Source organism: Hippichthys cyanospilos, chromosome 1 (genome assembly GCF_059441005.1).
Source record: "Hippichthys cyanospilos isolate Australia breed blue-spotted pipefish chromosome 1, RoL_Hcya_1.0, whole genome shotgun sequence".
Classification (NCBI taxonomy): Eukaryota; Metazoa; Chordata; class Actinopteri; order Syngnathiformes; family Syngnathidae; genus Hippichthys; species Hippichthys cyanospilos.
The window spans coordinates 14324725-14345795 of NC_142369.1; the positions used below are offsets into that span (position 1 = coordinate 14324725).

The 21071-nt window shown below is 39.8% G+C and overlaps 1 protein-coding gene and 1 long non-coding RNA gene across 8 annotated transcripts in view; one reads left to right on the top strand and one right to left on the bottom strand.

The window, feature by feature from the left end:
* The window catches only part of prodhb (proline dehydrogenase (oxidase) 1b), a 47133-nt gene that overhangs the window by 11270 nt on the left and 14792 nt on the right, over positions 1 to 21071 (top strand). For 2 of the 7 annotated variants that reach the window (XM_088414303.1, XM_088414342.1), the window contains exons 12-14: positions 1214 to 1312; positions 1394 to 1482; positions 2316 to 5761. In XM_088414303.1, the coding sequence (XP_088270429.1) occupies positions 1214 to 1312; positions 1394 to 1482; positions 2316 to 2506 (379 nt within the window). In that variant the 3' untranslated portion in view covers positions 2507 to 5761. Of the gene's footprint in view, positions 1 to 1213; positions 1313 to 1393; positions 1483 to 2315; positions 5762 to 6268; positions 8079 to 21071 lie in introns of those variants that run through there. The other 5 variants (XR_015865547.1, XR_015865546.1, XM_088414316.1 and 2 more) reach the window with 5 other exon arrangements.
* On the bottom strand, positions 947 to 20791 carry LOC148429366 (uncharacterized). The gene is made up of 3 exons (XR_015865549.1): positions 20404 to 20791; positions 2381 to 2502; positions 947 to 1784 (listed from the first exon to the last, which is right to left on the bottom strand). It is a non-coding gene; the product is annotated as an uncharacterized LOC148429366 (long non-coding RNA).

Sequence of the window (21071 nt, forward strand, 5' to 3'; positions counted from 1 at the left end):
TTTTCTTTGTTACTTATGATAACAATAAATGTTATAGCACATAGTTTTAACAATAGGCAGTACATGAAACCCAGAGCCGTGGTTACCCGTCATGCATTGCGTGACAAAACTAACGGGTAACATTATCACTCAAAATACATCAAATATACCACATGTGTATGGAGTACTTCCTTAGATTTAGATCAATATGTTTAGTAAAATTTGCAATATTCCACAAAAAAAGTCCTCAGTTTCTGACAATGTTAGTGTAGGATGGAGTTCTCTAACCCAAACTTGTAGTAAATTAAAATTTACTGGAGCCATCACTAACCTTTAAAAGTGCAGCGGTGAAGTCATAAATTCAGTGGTTTCCTACTCTTTTTCTACTTTGTTGACTGCATACACTGTGCATATCTTACAAAGTCCTCATGTCATAATTACAGAAAATATTTGTGTGAAAATGAGTTCAAAGCAACATTTAGCTGTCATGCTAACACACAAATATCAATCGTCAACATACCTGGTCAGCCTGAAGTGTAAAAGGTTTTGAAGCCATGCTTGTGTGTCCCAATACACGCTATGTTATTTAATTTATTAATTGGTATTTTACACGATCTGACATTGCATAATAAATGATGTTGACAGGACCAGAAAAAGCTACAAGCTAGTCTCTGGGCAGAAGCAGCGACCGTAGGTTTATACAGTAAAAGATAAAGTCCATCCACAAATCAATAAAAACAGTAAAACATTCCCGAGGAATCAGTGTAATGATCCTTACCTCTGAACATCTTAAATGCTTGTAAATGAGTTACCTTACGTATAAAATGGACTATAAAAATAAGTGTTAATTCAAGTAAATTTTAATATGAACATATTGTATAATACAAAAGAACAGTATGAGCTGTGGTAACAAGGAGCATGCCTTGTGTGTGCAGCATAACAATGTAGTCTTTGCTGCTGTGCAAACTGGTTTACTGCTTATCATTTGTAAACTCAAAATATCGTAACAGTGAATATTTGTACAACAATCACCTGTAGGCCATAATGACAAACCGATCAAATAAAAAAGGTGAGTACAACAATAAATGAGCCTTCTTTCTCTGCTGCCTGTCGCTGATAACCTTGGAGTATTGAGATTGTTTGGCACAACAAAAATGATCAAATGAGAAAATATATTTGTATTTTCCTTTTCTTACATTTATATGCAAATTTCCCTGCTTGTGTTTATATTAAGATGTTTGGATTACGTGCTTGAGGAGATTGCCCTCCACAGGAACGCCAATGTAATGGTGGCTTCTCATAACGAGGACACGGTGAAACACACGTTGCAGAGGTACAATGTTACGCTTTCTCATCCCCCCCGTGCGAGTCCTTATAAATGCTTATCATCCTTTTTTCTCTACTTGGCCATCAGAATGAACGAGCTGGCTCTGTTGCCCTGGGAAAACAAAGTGTTCTTTGGCCAGCTTCTGGGCATGTGTGATCAGATCAGCTTCCCATTGGGTGAGCAAAACACACACACGCAGTCGCCCCAAAACCTACGAAGCCTCCAAACCCTTCATGGGATCGTTTAAGTCCAAATCGTGGCTCGCGCGGGTCTTCTATCTGACCATGACCGCAGATCGCTAGCCCACGCAGTGACATATGAAGTTAGGCGCCGCGGCATTGACGAGTTGTCTCCTTGAGCCGCTGCTGTCGGTTCTCAGCCTGTTGTTTGTCAATCACACACGCGAGCAACGACAGCAGGAAGTTGTCTGTTCCACTTGAAAGGGTCTCGCATCCTTGTAAGACATCTTTGTGGTTTTCTGGAGGGCCAAAGCAACCGTTACAGACAGGGTTTAAAGAACAGGACTGAGAACAAATCTGAGAGGAATGAAGCATCCAGGTGTTTTACACAAAAAAAAAAATACTGTAAGTATTCTTGTAGCTGGGGTCAAAATGGTTTACACCCAAAGCCAATATGGCTGATGTACAGTACTTATCATGTATTCCTTTTTTATTAATGATAATCTGTCATAGATGTTAAAAGTCACCCTTTCCAAATGAATAGACGAAGATATAATCCTTCCGGATCAGAAAAATATACAAGTAAGCCATGTCACTTGTTTGAAAAAACAAATATTCACTTAAGGCAAATTTAGCAAACAGGCAAACAGATTAGCCAGTTAACAGTGAGCCAAGGTTACTCTCATTTGCTGACCCCCACACCATCCAGGCCCCGCCTCTTTAAGTCACACCCATTCAACCACAGATGAAGATGGTGACCCCAAGTGGACAAAAATAGTACCTGCACCTTAATGTTTCCCTGTCTCCTATCTTTTTACACGCAACCTCAGGCCAAGCTGGCTTTCCAGTCTACAAGTATGTCCCCTACGGCCCAGTGAATGAGGTAATGCCTTACCTGAGTCGGAGAGCCCAGGAGAACAGAGGCTTCATGAAGGGTGCCCAGAAGGAGAGAGAGCTGTTGTGGAAGGAGCTGAAACGCAGATTGACCTCCAGGGAGCTTCTCTATAGACCGATATACTGAAAGGAGCCACGAAGAGCGAGTATCAAGCTTTCTTCTTTGCGTATTTCATTCTTTTATCGCTCCCAATGCTGTTACAGCCCCCCCGTTGATGTTTTCCACATGCTCCATCCCCCTTTACATTTATGTCCATTTTTCATCTCACCCTTCTTTTGTCTGCAAAGCACTCGTATCAATCAGGTGGGCATCTTAAGTCCTCCAACCGGGCTCGTGAAAATGTCAACAAGTCTTGGGCAGCAGTTTCTTTTCATGCACCTATTCATCACGCACAACTAAGAGGCTTAATTTAAACGGGAGTAAATGCAATATCTATTTTCATCCGTTTTTTTATTTTTTATTTTAGGTGATGTGTAATAATGGACAGCTACCTGATTTATGTTTTTACCCAATGTGTCCTCATTACATTGCTAATATTATTGTTCATTGTGTTCACTATTCAGGGAGGGAATCTTATTTTTATACAAGTCTGTGTGTGTGTGTGTGTGTGTGTGCTTCTCGGCACAAAACAATACTCACCAGTGCACCTACACGAGTGAGTGAGATCCAATCACTTAAATTAAAAGCAAAAAACAAAAACGTACGTACTCATGAAGTGTCACTCCTACCTTAAACACCCCCGTCCCTTTTTGTCAATTTATTTGTACTGAAAATTGTTACAGTGGCAGCCTGGTTAGCACGTCTGCCTCACATTTCAGAGGTCCTGGTTTCGATCTCGGCTCCGGTGTGGAGCTTGCATGGTCTCCCCGAGCCCGTGTGGGTTTTCTCTGGGCAATCCGGCTTCCTCCCACACTCTAAAAACATGGATGGAAGGTGTATGGGACATACTAAATTGTCCTTAGGTGTGATCGTGTGTGTGAATGGTTGTTTGTCCCTGTGGGCCCTGCAATTGGTTCGCAACCAGCTCAGGGTGTCCCCCGCCCATTGCCCAAGACAGCTGGGATAGGCACCAGCAAGCCAGCGACCCTAGTTAGGATAAGCAGCCAAAGAAAATGGATGGATGAATGGAAGAAAATTGTTAGTTGACCACTGTCGCTGATTAACTACATTATTATTATTTTTTTATACTCCCCAACAAAGCAAGAACATACACTTATGGATAGGAAACAAGTCACTTTTTCAATGTAGTTGACAGCAGTTAATATAACTCTGTAATGGATCCTTATTAAATTCGGCAGAATTGTGGACACACTGTACGATCTTGTATCGGATCTCGTTATATTGAGCAGGTGCACACAAGAAAGCGGCCGGTGAGTTACATCAAACGGTGCCATTAAACTAAATGAAATGAAATTAAACACTTCAAACCAATGAATCGTTTATTCTGTCTCTGATAAGTGATTTTCTATCTATCTATCTATCTATCTATCTATCTATCTATCTATCTATCTATCTATCTATCTATCTATCTATCTATCTATCTATCTATCTATCTATCTATCTATCTATCTATCTATCTATCTATCTGTCTGTCTGTCTGCCTGCCTGCCTGTCTGTCTGTCTGTCTGTCTGTCTATCTATCTCCATACATACATACATGTACTGTATGTACGTGTGTGTACATGTGCCTCTGCTTGTAAATAGGCAAGGCAAGACTTGCCGTTAGAGCATCTTAAATGAAATAATGCTCAATCACAGCAACGGAGTTACAGTTTACTGTAGTTTAGCAACATGTCATGCTTCACCATGTTTCTGGCCCATGGTCATTTTTTTTTTAGGTCATCTTTTACAATAATTACAATTTAAGATTTGGGCCTTCCTCATTTTTCTAGAATACAGTTTTTAATACAGTCTACATTGTTCAATACCCATTACAGTAATCTAATGCATTAATCATTCATTCAGAGGAAAGTTGTGAAGCTGTTTAGTTTTACTGAGGAGAAGCGCCACAGACATGCCAGTCCCGCTGTATTCTATTGGTTTAATTAAGAATCGTGTTCTTTTTGATGCGGGACCTGCCTTTTGGCCATCCATTTGCCAACAAATTCCCTCTAACAGGCAGCTGCAGTTTTCAGTTAGGGAGATAATTTTGTGTGGAAAAGGCCACAAGTCAGTAAACTCAGTTAAAGCAGCGTGGGCTCAGCATATTCTTCTTACATTAAAGCATGCAAGTCAGTAATGGAGGCAGCCAGAGCTAATTTACTTTACATAATGAATGTCGACCTTGTGTTACGCAAGATTTTCTTTGGGTCCCTTGAGTTAATCACGGCATGGTTCCACATAGACATATTGTGTTTGTTCAATTGTTTGTTGGACGGCGCCCTTGGCATTAGGCTTTCCTCGGGACGGCAAAGTGCTTTTCTTTCTTTTTTTTTTAATTCATTGCTTGATCTGCCGAAACTGTTCCAACGTGAAATGGACTGAACAATTGAAAAGACCGAAGCAAATCTGATGGATTTATGTGCCATTCGGAATCCTGAATCCAGTAAATCCCAGACTTGTTTTTGTGCCAATAAACAGACAGAAAAACACAAACAATAACAATAATGCGGGGAATGTTTGGCATCTTCTCCTGGCAGCAAAACAGGATGGTGGTTAATGGTTGTCAGGACATCGGCCTCACGGTTTTAAGGTTCGAGGTTTGAATCTCTGCTCTGAGTGTTTCGTATGGAGTTTTTATGTTTTGCTCGAGTTAAATTTCTCCAGCTTAATTAAGGTTGCCGTAAGCTCGGATATTGTTTTGTCTGCGATTGAATGATGATGTGCTCATCAACGCCTGGATTTTCATTAGCATGCTATGCAGTGTGGTCTTCAAAAAAAGTTTACCGTAAATTTTGGACAATAAGACACTACTTTTTTTCTCACGCTTTGAACCCTCCGCCTTGTAGAGCATTGTGGTGTACCTGCATTTTTTTTCTACTCGCCACCAGGGGGCAGTTTTCCCTTAATTCTGTGGAAGCCATCATTTTCGGCCACTGGACATCAGGGTGAATCATGAATGGATTTAGTGCAGATGGTGAAGAGGAATATGATAGCGCCCAATAACTTCTGGTAAGCTTTCACACAGTCATGTTACTGTTGCGTTGGTTCAGTATTTTAACAATCCAAGTGTGATCCTAAAAATATGTTGGTGCTGCTCTTATTCCTACATGTGGACGCATGTTAATTCTGTGTTGAAGGTGGTTTTGTTGCTGATCTTATTTATAAACATGCAGGCATGTTCAGGCTGTGTTGAAGACATGCTCTTTTGAAAAAGTATTAAATATATCTGATTTTACAACCAGTTGCTAATAGTTTGCTATGGCCTATACATTACAAAAAGGTTTTCTGTTAAATTTCTGTTCTTTTGTCTAATAATCTGGTGCACTTTATAGTCCAAAATTTACGGAAATTCATTGTGACCACGTCATCGCGCAAATCATAATTCACCATTGAACTGAATTAAAAAGCTATTAATCAATCCATCCTTCCAAAAATACACATTTGTTATTAAAAAAAATTACTTCTCTATATTCTTTAGAAATGATGTGATAAAATAGAATTCTCAAAAAATGTGTTTTAGCCTTATCTATGCCTTTGTGTGTGTGTGTGTGTTGGGGGGTGTAATCTAGATAAATGGCATTGCTATTTTCTTGTCAACTGTCTTCATATTTTAGCAAGCAAACACTGATGAGCCAATAGCATTTTTATACTCAACAGACGGGTGGAATTTGTTGACCTAAGAACAAATTCAGTCCATCGTTTTTTTTCATCTTTAAACACTCATGTACAGTGGACCCACGATTTGATACACTCAAAGCATCTTTCCCTCTCATTTGGTCTGAAAAGATTATGTAGGTGTTCATTGAATCTATTAATGACAAATGTGATGAATCACTGGTCCAAATGAGAGGATATGACCACATCTGTACCCAAGGAATCCCCTGGCCGTGCGGCAATCTGATGTGAGCCGGCGAGTAAACAAATGAGTCCTGGGAGTAAACACAACAGATGGGACAGACGATGACTAATCTCACCGGCCTGAGCTGAGAGGCGCAGCATACCGCGAATAATAAAACGCAATGGAAATGCAACGCTGGGGCGGACTGCAAAGTGTGTGAGTGAAAATGTGTATATTTCACACAGTGGACTCAATCATCTTCAATCATCTCCACTGCTTCAAAGCGATTCAAATCATCTGCATACTTTGATTCTTTTCCAGGCAGTCATCATTACTGAAAAGTTTCAAATCATTTTGCTGAAAGTGAAACTGTAAAGGGGCTATACTACGATAAAGTCGTGAGCGAACCCCTAACTTTGTTGTTTTAATGAGCTTGGATGCATTTGAAAGGACATTAGTGAGACAGACTTCGGTAGCAGTGACCAACAGCGCTTCATCCCATTTAACTGTGGCCGAGGAAGTTCTTGCAATTGCTCAATTGTTGAAGAGGTCGTACTAAATGTTTGCCTTTTTTTCAGTTACCCCCCCAAATCCGGGCACAAATACAGTGTGGGGCTAGGTTTCAAAAAAGAACTACAATAAGTGACATCCATAGATTAGAAATTGACCCGCATCCCCCATTTCTTTTTTTTTGCTCAATAATTTTGTTTTTGTTGTTTTTTTTTTTTTAGATAGGTTATTCATTCATTATACTGTAAGCCTGTTTGATTTTAATTAAGATTTTGAAGGCTGTAACCCCACCACTCTGAATATACTTTCCTCAGCCAGGCATGAACATTTTCTCACATTTCATTTCTCTCACACTGTTCTTAAATGACACAAAAATAGAGGTTAAGGGAAGTTATATTAAATACCAATTTTCATTTTTCAACAACTTTATTTCCAAGCTGTTTAAAAACAACCTTTGAAAATTTTGAACAAACACCAAAGCTGTTCAAATTTCTCAACTGTAGAATTGTAGTTGGATTTGTTTGGGGACACATCTTATGTGAGAGTGGTACAGATTCATCTGTGGGGGATTTTTCAGGATGCCCTGGACCCTTGGTTTTCCAAAATGAAGGATTATCCTTACAAATTGCATGTTAATCCTGAAATCCACTATTCAGAGGTCTTAAAAATGCCAAATTGTTCTCTAAATTGCTGAACAAGCTTCACTATTTTAAATTAACTGACTAACATGTAAAGTAATAATTTGGTTCACGAAGGCAAACAATACATGTTGAGGTAATTCTGCACTTTAAATATTATTAGCTGTGTCGCGTGTTTACATCAGTCTTACACGGAACATACCGTAAAAGACATATTCAACGTCACGTGCAGTTCCCCCACCTGTTTTCTGTGCCAATGAGTGGCGTCCATGTATTATAGATCATTAGACCTCTTTCATCTCCTCTCTGTGAGATTCTTGCTGTTTTCTCTTTGAAAGCAATAGGCATGGCTCAGCACGAATTAGCCTCTAACGGATAAAAGAACAGCGTGTGTGTGTGCACCCGCAGAGAGAAGAGTTGAGGAAACATGCAGAAAAGCGATTTCAATCCTAAACCTATTTTCCACCTGTGCCCTGAAACACGTGTGCAACATTCATTTCATGCACTAAATCTGCATGTTTATATTAGAAAAATCTATCTTTACACTCATGTATTCTGTCAAATAGAACATGAATTGTGTAGCCAATAAAAGATCACCTACAAACCAACAGAAGCATGGCTCTATATTACAAATATGTGTGAGCGTATTTGCAAATACATTTGAACGCACTTGCAGATAAAGTATGTTCAAATGTGCATCCACATACGTTTGAATGACCTCATGGGCTAATAATGAAAAGCCTACGTTTTTCCCCCTATAGCATGACTTGAGTATACAAATAGTCAAAAAAAAGTAAAGAAAATAATACTATATTTGTAGTGGTTGGCCTACATTATGCCAATACATTCAAAATTGAAGTAAATAAACAATGTTTATTCATAGTTGTTATGCTCTTATTATAATTCGGCTTTATTTCCCGCCACAATACGGGTTATACACACGAGGAAGTCAATGCTATGTTTTTCGCAATTAGCCTGCAAGAGCGCGCAAACATTTGCAAGGACACTTGAACGTACTTGTAAGCTATGTGTTAAAAACATTTTTTCCACATTTTTTCCACAAAAGGCCCCAGGATACTGACTTGCGCATGTGCAAGTTGAACTAAGTACACATTGTTTCATAGTAATTTTTATGGTTTTAATATATTGTCCATTCAACTTCTTTTTCCACATAATACCAAAGTCTACCACATAGCATAATGGGAAAAAGAAAAAAAAAAAAAAACTTTCGCATTTAGCCTACATTTCAGAATTGTATGACTATATTTTAGGCTAAAATTTTGGTCCCTGAACAAACACACAAAAAAAAAAAAATGGAAGAAATCAAAATATTCAGACTGAGTTGAACTGTGAATTTTACCCAGTGTAGACTGGGCCCAAACAGACTTTTTAAATAAAATTAAAACCTTATTTGCATGTACATGTTTTTGGAGCGCATTTGCAAGTGCGTTCAAAGATATTTAAAGAATTTATTTGAATGAGTCAAAATGGTTTACTCCACTGTGCCAGCTCCACAGTTCGATACAAAACAGGCAAAACTTGATGTTGTTTGATGGATCCAGTTGCGTTTATGTGGAAGAGATCTCCCGGCTCAAGTTTGTATTTTTGACTGCACTGCAAAAAAATAGGTGCAAGTACTTCTTTAGTCACTTATGGTTCATATCTTTCCCCGTAACACTTTCCTAGTCAATATCTCCTCCAATACACACAGAAAATGGTGCACAATCATATTAGTCCACACTTGTTTGGAGCTTACAACATGCATTGATTCTTCTGTCATTTATCATGTCCATCTCTCGGGGGTGAGAGATGATTTGGAGTGGCTCAGTGTTTTGGTCATTAGTTTGGACTCATGGAGTGCTGCAAAGGTGAAAAATGACTCCGCTATGTGATGGCCACCTGCCGTTTTAAGACGAAAAATACCGACATCTCACAACTGGACGCCTTGGCTAAATGATTGATTGACGACGTGCAGGTTCTTGTATACTTGGGAATTAAAGCTCAGAATGTATTTGTAGTCGAACAACAAGGAGCTGCCAGCTAAGATCGAATTGGATAACTAACCGACTCACAAGATAAGTGCACAAAAAACAGCAGGGCAGGGAGGAACAAGATGGAGCTCACTGGTTGATGAGACCATGTCAAAGCAAACACAGACTTGAAATACACAAGACAAAGGGAACATTCAACTTTGAATGAGTACTTGAAACAACCCACCCCAATTCCCTTTTTTGGAAGAAATTTGACAATTTGCTTTCCATTTGTAAGGCTTATCCCATTGGTCAGGGTAAATACTGTAATACTGTACAGGTGCCATTCACTTGCCTTGGTTGAAATGCTTTTACCCCTATCTACTCACACTTATGTAAGCTAAAATCACTGTACAATAAGGTTTGCCCTTTATGATCTCGGAAAAAAAAAATAGTATCATATTTCATATTCACCAAGCAGAATGCAATTTACATTCACGTTTCTGTGACTCTCTGCAGTTATTTGCATAATGGAGTATTTCAAAAGCAGGAAGACAGAGAAGCACTCAACGTCAATAAAGTAGACTGTAGTTTAACAGTTAAGATTCATTCGACGACAAAAAAAAAAAAGCTATTGGTTTTGGACAATTAAATACTTTTATATTTATGAGAAAGACTCGAGAAGGTCCCTGTGTGCATAGTCCATAAACGCATCATAGTCTGTCGTGTGTAAGTGATGAATGCCAAGGTCTCGTAAGTCTACTGGATGACAGCATCAGGCGGCCATAAAAAGTGATTGTGTTGAAGGCAAGAAACACATATTTCAATATCAATGGAATTCATACAAGTACTACTTGGAACCGACCACAAATAACTGGGAATGCTAACGGGTGCACCCTGGACTGGTTGCCAAACAATCTCAGGGCGCATAAAGCCCAACAAGAATTTACACACATAAACGATCCAGAACCTACTGAAACGATGTCATTGTTTTTTCCCCCTTAAAGAACAAAACTGGTAGATTACAATTGTATTTATGATGGTGACGAGTGAAAAAAATGAATTCACTTCGCAGTAGTTCCGAAGCACTGTTTTGAAATCAGATCATTAATGAACAGCCATGACAGAATTGATTGCGTTCGACCTTTTAGGTTTTGCTCCATTGCCGTCAGGTCACTGCACCTTAATGCAGATGCAATAAACGGAAAATTGCTGTGAGGTTAAAAAAAACAGCACAATCATTCTACCTATCATAAAATAATTACATTCGTCTTCAGAGATTTGCCCAAAATTATCGATCCGCAAAAGGCTCAATGTTCTCTTTTTTTACAATTTAGAATCACTAAAAATGTCTCAAAGTCCATTTTAGAAGTTAAAAATAAAGAAACAAATCTACTTCCTGTTGGCTTCCGCGTAACAACAAAGAAACACACTGCCAAGGAAGAGGTAACAACTTCACGACACATGCCAAAGGCGTTCTACAAAGGCCATCTTCAAAATAAACACTACAAACAATGAACATCAATGCAACGGCCATAGAACCCTTTTATTATGAAGTTGGCTTTTGCAGCCGTGGTTGCGTGGTCGCTTGCCTTACTCCTCCTTACGACTTCATTTTTATTGCCACCACATAACGTCTCTACCAACATCAACGCATCACCATTAAGTCATTTAAATCTCTCAACATCTAATCAAAAAGAAGGTTTCAGTCCTCCATTCTCAATTTTGGTATGCCAATGAATAAAGTACACTGTTTTTGTGGAAAAAGGCACTTTACCACAATTCAAAAAATTAAAATATGTCAAAAAATATTACACTTGGATATCACCATTTCTGTCTTGGAAAGCAGAGTGAGGTAGATCTTGATGATTCTTCCCATATCTGCAGATTGAAGCAGAAATCATTGTCAATCAAACCGTTTTGAATCGAAAATCATTTTGAACTCAGAATGGATTCCGGATCGAATCGCGACTAAAAAGTCAGAATAGAATCGAATCTTGAACCAGTGAAAGATTCCCCCCCATTTATCATTCCATCACCTACGTATATTCATCTCAAGTTACAGCAACGATACAAATGCCTGACTAGGTCACAGGCAATAAAGCTCGCTCAAAACACAATTTGACAGACGCCTGCATGAACAAATCCAATTTAACCCTTCCTTGACCTGTCCAGTGTACGTTTTGAAAACATGCGGAGAGCCAAGGGAATCCATCCGAGCTGGCTGTGCTCGATTCAAACAATAAAGAAGCTTCAGTTGATGTTTTTAATAGAGTGGAGAATAGGTGAGAGGCGAGGAGAGAGCGGGGTCAGCAGTATTAACTTATTTGATCCGCCTCCAAACAGGATAGGAATAATTGCATGTTCTATTTGCGGCAATGTGAATCATGCAGCGCCTCCTCCCTATTCCTACACAATCTCATGCTGAACGTGAGGCGATGCTCCGGATAAGACGGAGAGAGAACACAGTGTGACACGTCTTCATTGATTCCTCCTTCTCACTTGCGCTATGTGGAGGATTCGCGCTCCGGTTGGAATACAGTAGAGGGAAGGCATGTGAGGGGGAGTGGGGTCACCACTGTATCCGCTTCACGTTTTTGGATCTTCTCTGAAGCCACCGTCGTGACGGCTATATGAGGAACGAGAACCCACACGATTGTCTTGCCAAACGCTCAGTGGTTGGGAGCATGTGGATGGGAGCCCAAGGGAAATATATGTCATGTCATTTCCAAACATTGGGGGGCAGTAGTAATCTTCAGTGCCTTCTTTGTACTGTTTGCCATCACTTTGTGTGTGTTTTTGTGTGTGTTTTTGTGTGTGTGCGTGTGTGAGGGAAAGAGAGAGAGAAATGCACGGCAACACTTCACCACAATCCTCAGTCCTAAAAAGCGTTTCTTTTAAAAAGGCTGTATGAAAATTCATCGCGCTTTCAAACTGACCTATTTCGAGGAGATTGCTGGCTTGGCTCGGTTCACTCTGTTATAGTTTCCCTCCTTCCCTATTCTCTGTTATCATAATCAGGATTTTGAGGAAGCGGGATAACTAAATATTGGCACAAGTTTCAAGGGCAGATTTAAACACAAGGAAAGCTCCAGCTAAGGTTTTGATTGCTAAAAATAGAATGGTAATACCCGTTATGGCTCCTGTTTCCCAGAAGGACCATGTGGCAGCTGCACAGAAACACATCCAGGGTGCGAGATGTTCACATTCACACATTTCTTGCTGGTCACTCACCGAGGTTTTCAAACCCTTGTTTTCTTCCAAGAGTATGCTTGTAACTAAAACCAACGTAAATATTTTTTCCTGAATGAAATAGGCAGGAAGGCCCCCCACAGGAAAACAAAACCAAAACACACTTTCATAATGGTTTTGGTTTTTTTTTTTGAGGAAAAAATAGCACTCTACAACATTGTACTTTACCAAAATATATAGTAATAATGACATATAATCTGATTTTGTTACTGTATACTTTTTGCTTTAATTTAATGGACACGTGCTGCTCCTTCTGCCGTGAGTGCTTTGGCTATAATGAGGCAGTATACTAGTGCCAGAAACCATGCACAACAATGAGTTTCATATATTTATTGGCAAAATATCAATAATCATTCACAACTAACCAAGTTAGTTGGTTAGCTAGCTATGTAGTTAACCATCCATTCATCCATCCATCCCCCTACCCATTTTCTTAACCGCTTGTCCTCACAAGGGTTGCAGCCTAACTAACTAACTAACTAACTAACTAACTAACTAACTAACTAACTAACTGTACTGTACATACATGGAACCAGATGCAGATAGAATATTCATTATGTGCAGAGGATTAATATAAGCCTGTGAGTATTCTTGTGACATCTGTAAACTTGTCGCTCCACTGTTTGTGTTCAAATTTCCATTACTAAAACGTTATATAGTGTTACACTCTTTTATGATGGGGGTTACGTTCCCACAGTAACCGAAATCCACCAAGATTGAACTGCCCCATCCTCTTTTTTTTCCAGTTTTTCTTTTGTTGAAAAAATACATGGATAAAATCAATGTTTATTTTGTCTGGTCCAATTTAGAATGAAAAATATATTTAAAAAAATATCAAGGTAAACAATAGGTAGATATCAAAAGCAATGGAAATGGTCATAAATGAAAACCCATGTATTAGAGATTGATTTTTCAAGTAAAAAGTATTAAACAATATTAACATTTTTTTACTGGTCTGTCTTAAAAGGAAGAGAAATTGGAAAAAAATAGCAACAGTTTCCTGCAATAGTAAAAGTTATAAAATGAATATGCTTGACAGAGTGAAGCCGCAGTAACTGAACCGCGATGTGTGGGACCATTATCAAAATCTTTTGGTGTGGATATTTCCAAAAAACGCACACAATGGGCCATATAATGCGAGGTGGCAAACCGGATCTGGACCCCGAGCCTGGAGTTTGGCAGTAGAAAAAGCTGGCATAGCCGATGGCAGATTGCACTGGGTTCCCGCACACATGCACACTTGTAAACACAGTAATCCCCTCCCCCACATTTTAGGGATTACTATCAGATTTATCCATAGCCGGAAGTGTGCCGCTGTACATGTAATGGGACACTTATAGGCTGACAACTAAGCGTCATGGCTGGAGCGCACGCGGGCACATTTCCACCATCATCTGTGGCTTGCAAATTGATTTGGTCCTAGGAGAGAGAAACAATCATATCAAAGGGGAAGTCGGAGAATAAAGAAAAGGAGGGAGGAGACGCCGCCATTTGACATGATGGATTCAGCTCTCATTGGAAGGGGCGCACTTGTGACTTATGGGAGGAAAATGCCATTCCTTTTATCTGCCAAAGAACTAGAGTCCCTTGTCCGAGTGTGGCTATATAAACACTTCACTGCAGACGTGACACAAAAAATCATGATACTGTAAATCATACCATCTGAGCATTTAATGACAATACTGCACATAGATGTCGCAATGTACTTTATATTACAAGAACGTGGTGCCTTGACATATCAGTTTAACCACAGGGAAAAGACTTTGTTTTTTGCAATATGAAGGGTAATTGCAATAAAATAAAAATTTTCATCTTTTTTTTTAAATTTGTTTTAATTTCTGTCACTCTGATGCACTTGGTTATTTTTTTTCTGTTTTAGACTACGCTGTAACTCATATAAAAGCTGTAAAAGTAATGAACAGTTGTTGAAGCTGATTCATATTGTTTTTTTGTTAATGTTAAAAAGGATATACAGGTTTAGGTAGTGCCTGAAATTAAGAAACAAAAATGCTAATCATTATTTTATTCGTATTAAAATGTACACGGCAAAATGAAAGCCTTTTCCCCTGAGGTCATCTACACCCCAAAAAGGGAGGACCACCCCACTATTTGAGAAGGACTGGTTTAGGTTGACAGTGAACTTCAATTGAGAGCGGAATTAAAACAACTTCAATCATCTCAAAGAGTTGTGCTCTGTGCCAAAATGAATGTGTTGAAATGCGCCGAGTTGAAATATTTCTGTTTTTGTAATTCAAAATATTGATTGTGAGTTAATTTGTAACTCAGTTACTTTGTAATTCCTACCGATAATTTATTTTACTACACTTTCTTCTTACTCCATCTTCAGCAATACTCCTCTGTTATCTCCTTTCTTTTCTGTTTACGATAATGTCTCCGGTAACAAGCGTTAGGCTTTTGGGATGCATTACGGAGTCCTTGGCTCCAAAGTCCCCGATACTACCACGACAGGAAAGGTTTCAAAACAGCACTATCCGGCGGATTTCTCATGTGATAACAGAAGAAAGTAGTTAGAAGTGGAGGACCAAGAAGAGCGGTGCAAGAGGCGTGCCTCATCATAACAGCCTTCAAGGGACCACAAGTTCAACTACCGAAGGGGGGCGAGATTGTTCGGCTTTGATTTCCCTGCATTCTTGGACTGATAAGACACAGGCACAGTTCAAAAGGGAGGGGGGCTCTATGTTTGTGTGCCATTTGCTTCATTTGTTAGCTATGTGCATGGCTGCAGGCGAGGATTACCTTCGCGCTTGTAATCACTCATGGTGAAGTTCATCAGCCTCGCCCATGCCGCGCATCGCCTTTCCCTCCCTGCGGAAACCCACAGCTAATACCCACACAACCCGAGGACACGCTAATGTACCTATATGGCCCATAAACAGTGCATAAGCATGAGTCTGGCTTTGCCTCCATTAGAACCTAAACAAAATAATACGAGGTATGAGCTCACATTTACCCGCATAGAGTGCATCTCACGAGTCATGTTGCGAGGAATCGTTTGGTTGGAATCGCAAACTGCTTACAAGATGCTCCAGCAGTTTACAAATCTTGGAGAACAATTTCACTTCTGCACACCTTCCATTGTTCTCCGTCTGCTCGCTCCCATGTGGCCTTTACAGCCCGTTCAACCCTTGATCTACTTGCTCACACCGAATGTGCCGAAACCCGAGGGAAGCTGTGCAGTTGCCTGCCATTTGTGATGCAAATCCTGTACTTGCTGGATTTATGCTACATATTAATAAACTGATGCATTATTGCGTTATTCCATAGTTTGATGTATGGTAATGAAAATGAGCCAGTGTTGAAAATCTTGTACCAGTGAGACGGGAAATGACCAGCAAAAAGCACGGTGTTTTAAGAGCACAACGCTAAAATAGAAGCCTGCACGTTAAATCCATTAGCCCTGTCAAATCTGATACAAAATTCTGAGCCACAGAACATGCAGTTATGTATGTTAATGAAATGTTAAAATGGAGAACATTTCCTTGCACTGTATGTCCTCCAATCTTTGATCAAAGAAATTTCACAACAAAGAGAAAGCATTTAAAGAAGACACGAGGGAGCTGAAATTTCATCCATTTCGTACCAGAGTTACCCTTTTGAGCTTCTGTTTTCTGTCAACAGCTGACATTCACTGTCATTTCTGTAATACATTTTCATTGCTATTTACATGACACTAAACTCATACAGTTTGAACAGCACCACCTTCGCCAACATTATATTGCAAAATTAATCGCAAAATTATGTTTCGGACCCAACTACTATATGTGATTATGCTATATTGAATCGGTGATGATTGACCCGGCTCATCATCGACACCTGACTCTTGATTAATTTAAATGCACATTATGAACGTTTTGATTTTTTTCACCTTTGTAATATTGGTAATAGTCACTCTATTTTGTCTCCAAGAGATGCAGAGACATTAATTCATGCGTTTGTCACATCCCTCCTTGGCTTCTGCAATCTACTCTGCAATCAGTACACGGTGCTGCGATAAGACTTGAGACGAAGACAAGAAAGTTCGATTACATTAACCCGATACTAGCCAACTTGTTTTGGATACCGGTACACCTGAGAAGGGATTTCAAAGTTTTGTTAATTACTTATAAAATACCACACGGCTTTCCTATCTCGTCCCCAAGAGCCAAAAAGATGTTTGCAGGATCACGGGGGTTTTCTATTTGGCCACCAGTGCTCTGGAATGCTCTACCCACAGCAATTTGAGTGACTTGGAGAGGGGGCGAGTTGGCGATCAACAAACTTGAATGCTGCTGTGCGGTTCTGCGCTGACTGATCGGAGGTGGGCCAACCCCGCGAAGACACTTCTGGAGTGATTGACCGACCGGGCCTGAATGCGAGAAGTACCTTACCCGATGGTGTCTCAGCGGCATTCTGTCCTCTTCGCAATGGACACTTATTGTTCAATATGGCGCAATGTATCATCTTATCACTCGGTGTCTATTGTAGCCTGTTGAGCCTGAAAGGGGGGCTCCTCCCAAATGCGGTCCCTTCTCAGCGTTGCTTATTTTTTCCAGGATGAGGTTTGAAGTTTTTCCTTGCCCTTCTGGGAGCTTTGTTCAGGGGATGCCGTTGTGAATTTGTAATGCTTTCTGCGATTCTTTCACATAAAGGCCTAAGAGATTCTGTTGTTATTAAGGCCCATGTAAATAAATTTGACCCCCCCCCCCCCCCACACACACACACACACACACACTCACACACGCGCGCACACACACACATTATCTTGACATCCCTCCCACATGCTTTAAAAATATTAAACTTATTACAATTATTATTAAATACATTCTAAACATATTTGACCAAGCAGGAAAAATACAATCCCAGGATGCAGAAGGAATATTGTACGTACTGGACTTGAGTGTTTGGGGGTGTCTATTACAGGGGTAACCCGGGATGTAAAATCTATGACGATCGAGGGGTTACAGTGCGCTTTTAGAAAAGCACGGACACTACCATTGCAAAGGTTTTATCGGAACTGAACAACTTGTCCATTACAGAAGCAAAGAGTACCACCACTAAAGTGTTTTTCCGGTGGAAAGAATGTTTTCATTCGTCTCCTTCAGCAGAAGACTCTGGCAGTTTGTCAGGTGACTGCTATGTGGTTTACTCTACTACCTGATGATCTGATTGGACCTTAATAGATGTGACAGTCACTTGTCACGGTTGCATTCCTATTGAAAGTGTTTTAGCTATCCAGCTCTGGAGGTGCCCTGTAACGAATGATGTCATGTAGGTGTTCAGGATTCAAGATAAAGTCACAACAACTTAGTATGAGGCGCTAGGCCTAAGGTGACTTCTATAAAAGGCCACAGGCACACACAATCATTCACATCGAAGGGCAATTTGGAGTCAACCCGCCCTGCATCTTCTTGGGAATATGGGAGAAACAAAAAAAAAAAAAAATCTATGAATTGAATAATAGATTATTTTGGGGGCTGAAATAGAAAAGTGCCTAAAGTTAAATAGCACATGCTTAAGATAAATACTGTATATAAATCTAAATACAGCTAGAAAGGGAGCTTAAAAATGAGCTGGATCACGATGTTTCTCAAATAGCACAATACATCACAGAGTGAAAAAAACAGTTTGCACTATTAACGAAAGCAGCGGAAGTATTTGTGTTAGCCGAGCTCAATAACTTGTAGTTAGCATTTACTCATAAATAGCCAGTGGCCTCATGTTCCCAACCAAATTGCAACGGGTACAACATAACCTCGTCTGGTATGGAAAACTGATAATATACAATATTCACATGTGAATGTGGAGTCAGAGACTAGTATTCTACATATTATTCTGTCATTCCTCCAAGTTGATGGAAAGTCAAAGCTGCTCCATCCAAAAGTGTAGTTCAACTTTTGTAGCTATTCTCTAACACCTCGACTCAACTGCCACAATCATCATCCCAGGTGCCGAGTGTGAATTTTCGGGTGATGATGGCCAATGAGATGAATTTATGTGCGAGCATGCTCACAGTATTTGAAGGCTGTGCGTGCTGGAAAAAGCCGCCAAGGAAGATCTGCAGGGGTAGAGAGATGTGCATGGCCGCTCGTGAAGGCTCTGTTTACATTTTGAAATTGTCTCGCGCGCCTCGCCCACACCTCATTGCGTCCTCCGTCTCGACATCGCAGCGAATGTCTGTCTTTGTTTCCTTGTCGAGGCGGAAAAACAAATAATACAAAAAAAAAAAAGCCTTGAAAGACATCCCGCCTTGAATTGTCTTGATACATGGTTGTCAAACGAACAGCGATAAGAGCTATTGTGGCTTTCGATCGGTCCTATGTTCACAACAGCATGAGTTAACATGCATTTAAAGGCTTTTATCTGGTTTCTTTGGCTGTTTATGAAAGGGCGGGAGAATCAGCGCCAAGAAATGATCCCTGGAGTGTGTGAATGAGTGATTGAAGTTCATCCATCAAATATTTTTCAATGCTGCATAAGGAGGTTTAAAAGTTTAAAACCAGATGCCAGCCAGAGAACATAAAAAAAGTGCTGAATTGATGAAGATATTGTTGAAATTATGAGGAATTTGTCCTTGTCTAACTTTTGTGCATATTTACCATGCCAAAAAATGCATGATTATGATGCATGCGTGTTCATGGTTGATGATTGTGAATCTACATTTTATGTTAGCGTTAGAAATGAGCAGCGCTTGCAGTGCTGCACGAGATCAAATCTTTAGCATATCAGCATCTTGGTGACACCGTGACGCCATCCATTAGCATACCGGCGTCTTAGTGACACATTGCAGCGCAGGCAGTTTGAAAAAGAAAATAGCAATTATCTAAAAACGCCTGAAGAGGGAGGCAAAACAATATAAACACAGCCAACCCCTCAGTTCATGGAAGTTGTTGATGTCGTAAAGCAGTAAAAATACCACAGAGAGGGGACGAAAAAAACTTAGAATTCCACTTAGTAACGTGAAAGAAACGTAAGCCAGGGACGCCATAACCCGGGCGGTCTAGAAAAGGCTACATGTCATTCAAGCTTGCGGACTTCAAAAAACTATCATGTGAGCCATTATCCATAAATGGAGAAGGTATACAACACTATAGTAGTGCACCTAGTGCAGAGCCTTCACAAAAGTATACAGTGGCGACTCATCCAAGAACTCACAAAGCAGCCCATGACATTGTAAGAATTGCTAGACTCCCCTGCCTTACTTAAAGGAACAATGTGAAAACATTGACAGATATTAATTTTAAAAGCCGACTATTAGTTTCGGTGTCGGAAGTAAACTGGATGAGATTATGAACCATCACAACATCAACTTTTATATTTTTTAATATATATATATATATATATATATATATATATATATATATATATATATATATATATATATATATATATATATATATATATATCGTAGTATGGTAATTGATTATTATATTACATTGGGAGCGCCACCGTTTGTGCCTTGTGTGCAGGCAAGCGAGTTTCTGGTTTTTATGCCAAATGCAAATAAAATAAAACAGAAAAAAAGCGGGAAATAAAACGTTTGTATATCAAAAAAAGGAGAAGGAAGAGAAGGGAGGAGGGGTCCGCACAACACGGCACAAGTTTCACAATGGCCGGTTTAGGGGTTAGGATGACTAGTTATTCTATATATTTGATTTTACCCACCAAACACTAAAAAGATGCCAGCAAAGACATCACGATATAGCAAGAATTTACCTTAGGCCGTGCCTTTCTTCGAATCGTGGACAGCCTTGTTGTTGCTTTGTTGTTGTTGGTTGTTCATCCTCAGGTGCCCGAATCGCTGCCCTGCGTTCTACTTGACTGGAAAAAAAACTTGTTTTTGTGTTTTGAAAAAGTGTGGAAAGTGTTGGATTTTCTCCATGGTATCCGTACTGTGCAGCGCCTTTGTCAGTTGTCATCTGTCGTGCCACTGGACTTGCCACCTCTGGCTGTGGCCTCTTTCTTTGTTTATGTCCACGGAAGCCGAGGGTAACTAACCGGTGTTGACAAATTTGCTAAAATTCTGTAGATTCTGCACTATCGCGCACTGAAATCAGTGGCGAAGTGTATTTGCATTTGCTCACATGCTAGTGCGTGTGCTGCATTCATGTAACACTCGTAAATGGCGTTTCTTAATGCTACACAATGCGAGTGATCATGACACAATACAGAGAAAGAGAAAGAGAAAGCGTTCCAAGTGAATATTCCGTTAACTGAAGAGACAAGAGACATTCTATTAGTTGAAGTGACAAAAGTTGGAACTTTAAAAAAAAGTTTCCATCTTATTAAATGCTTCGTAAATATAACAGCATTTCAGAAAAAAGATAATTATAACGGTCAGGGCCACTTTGCTTCTTCAAGACTTTGACGACTTGCTGTGATTG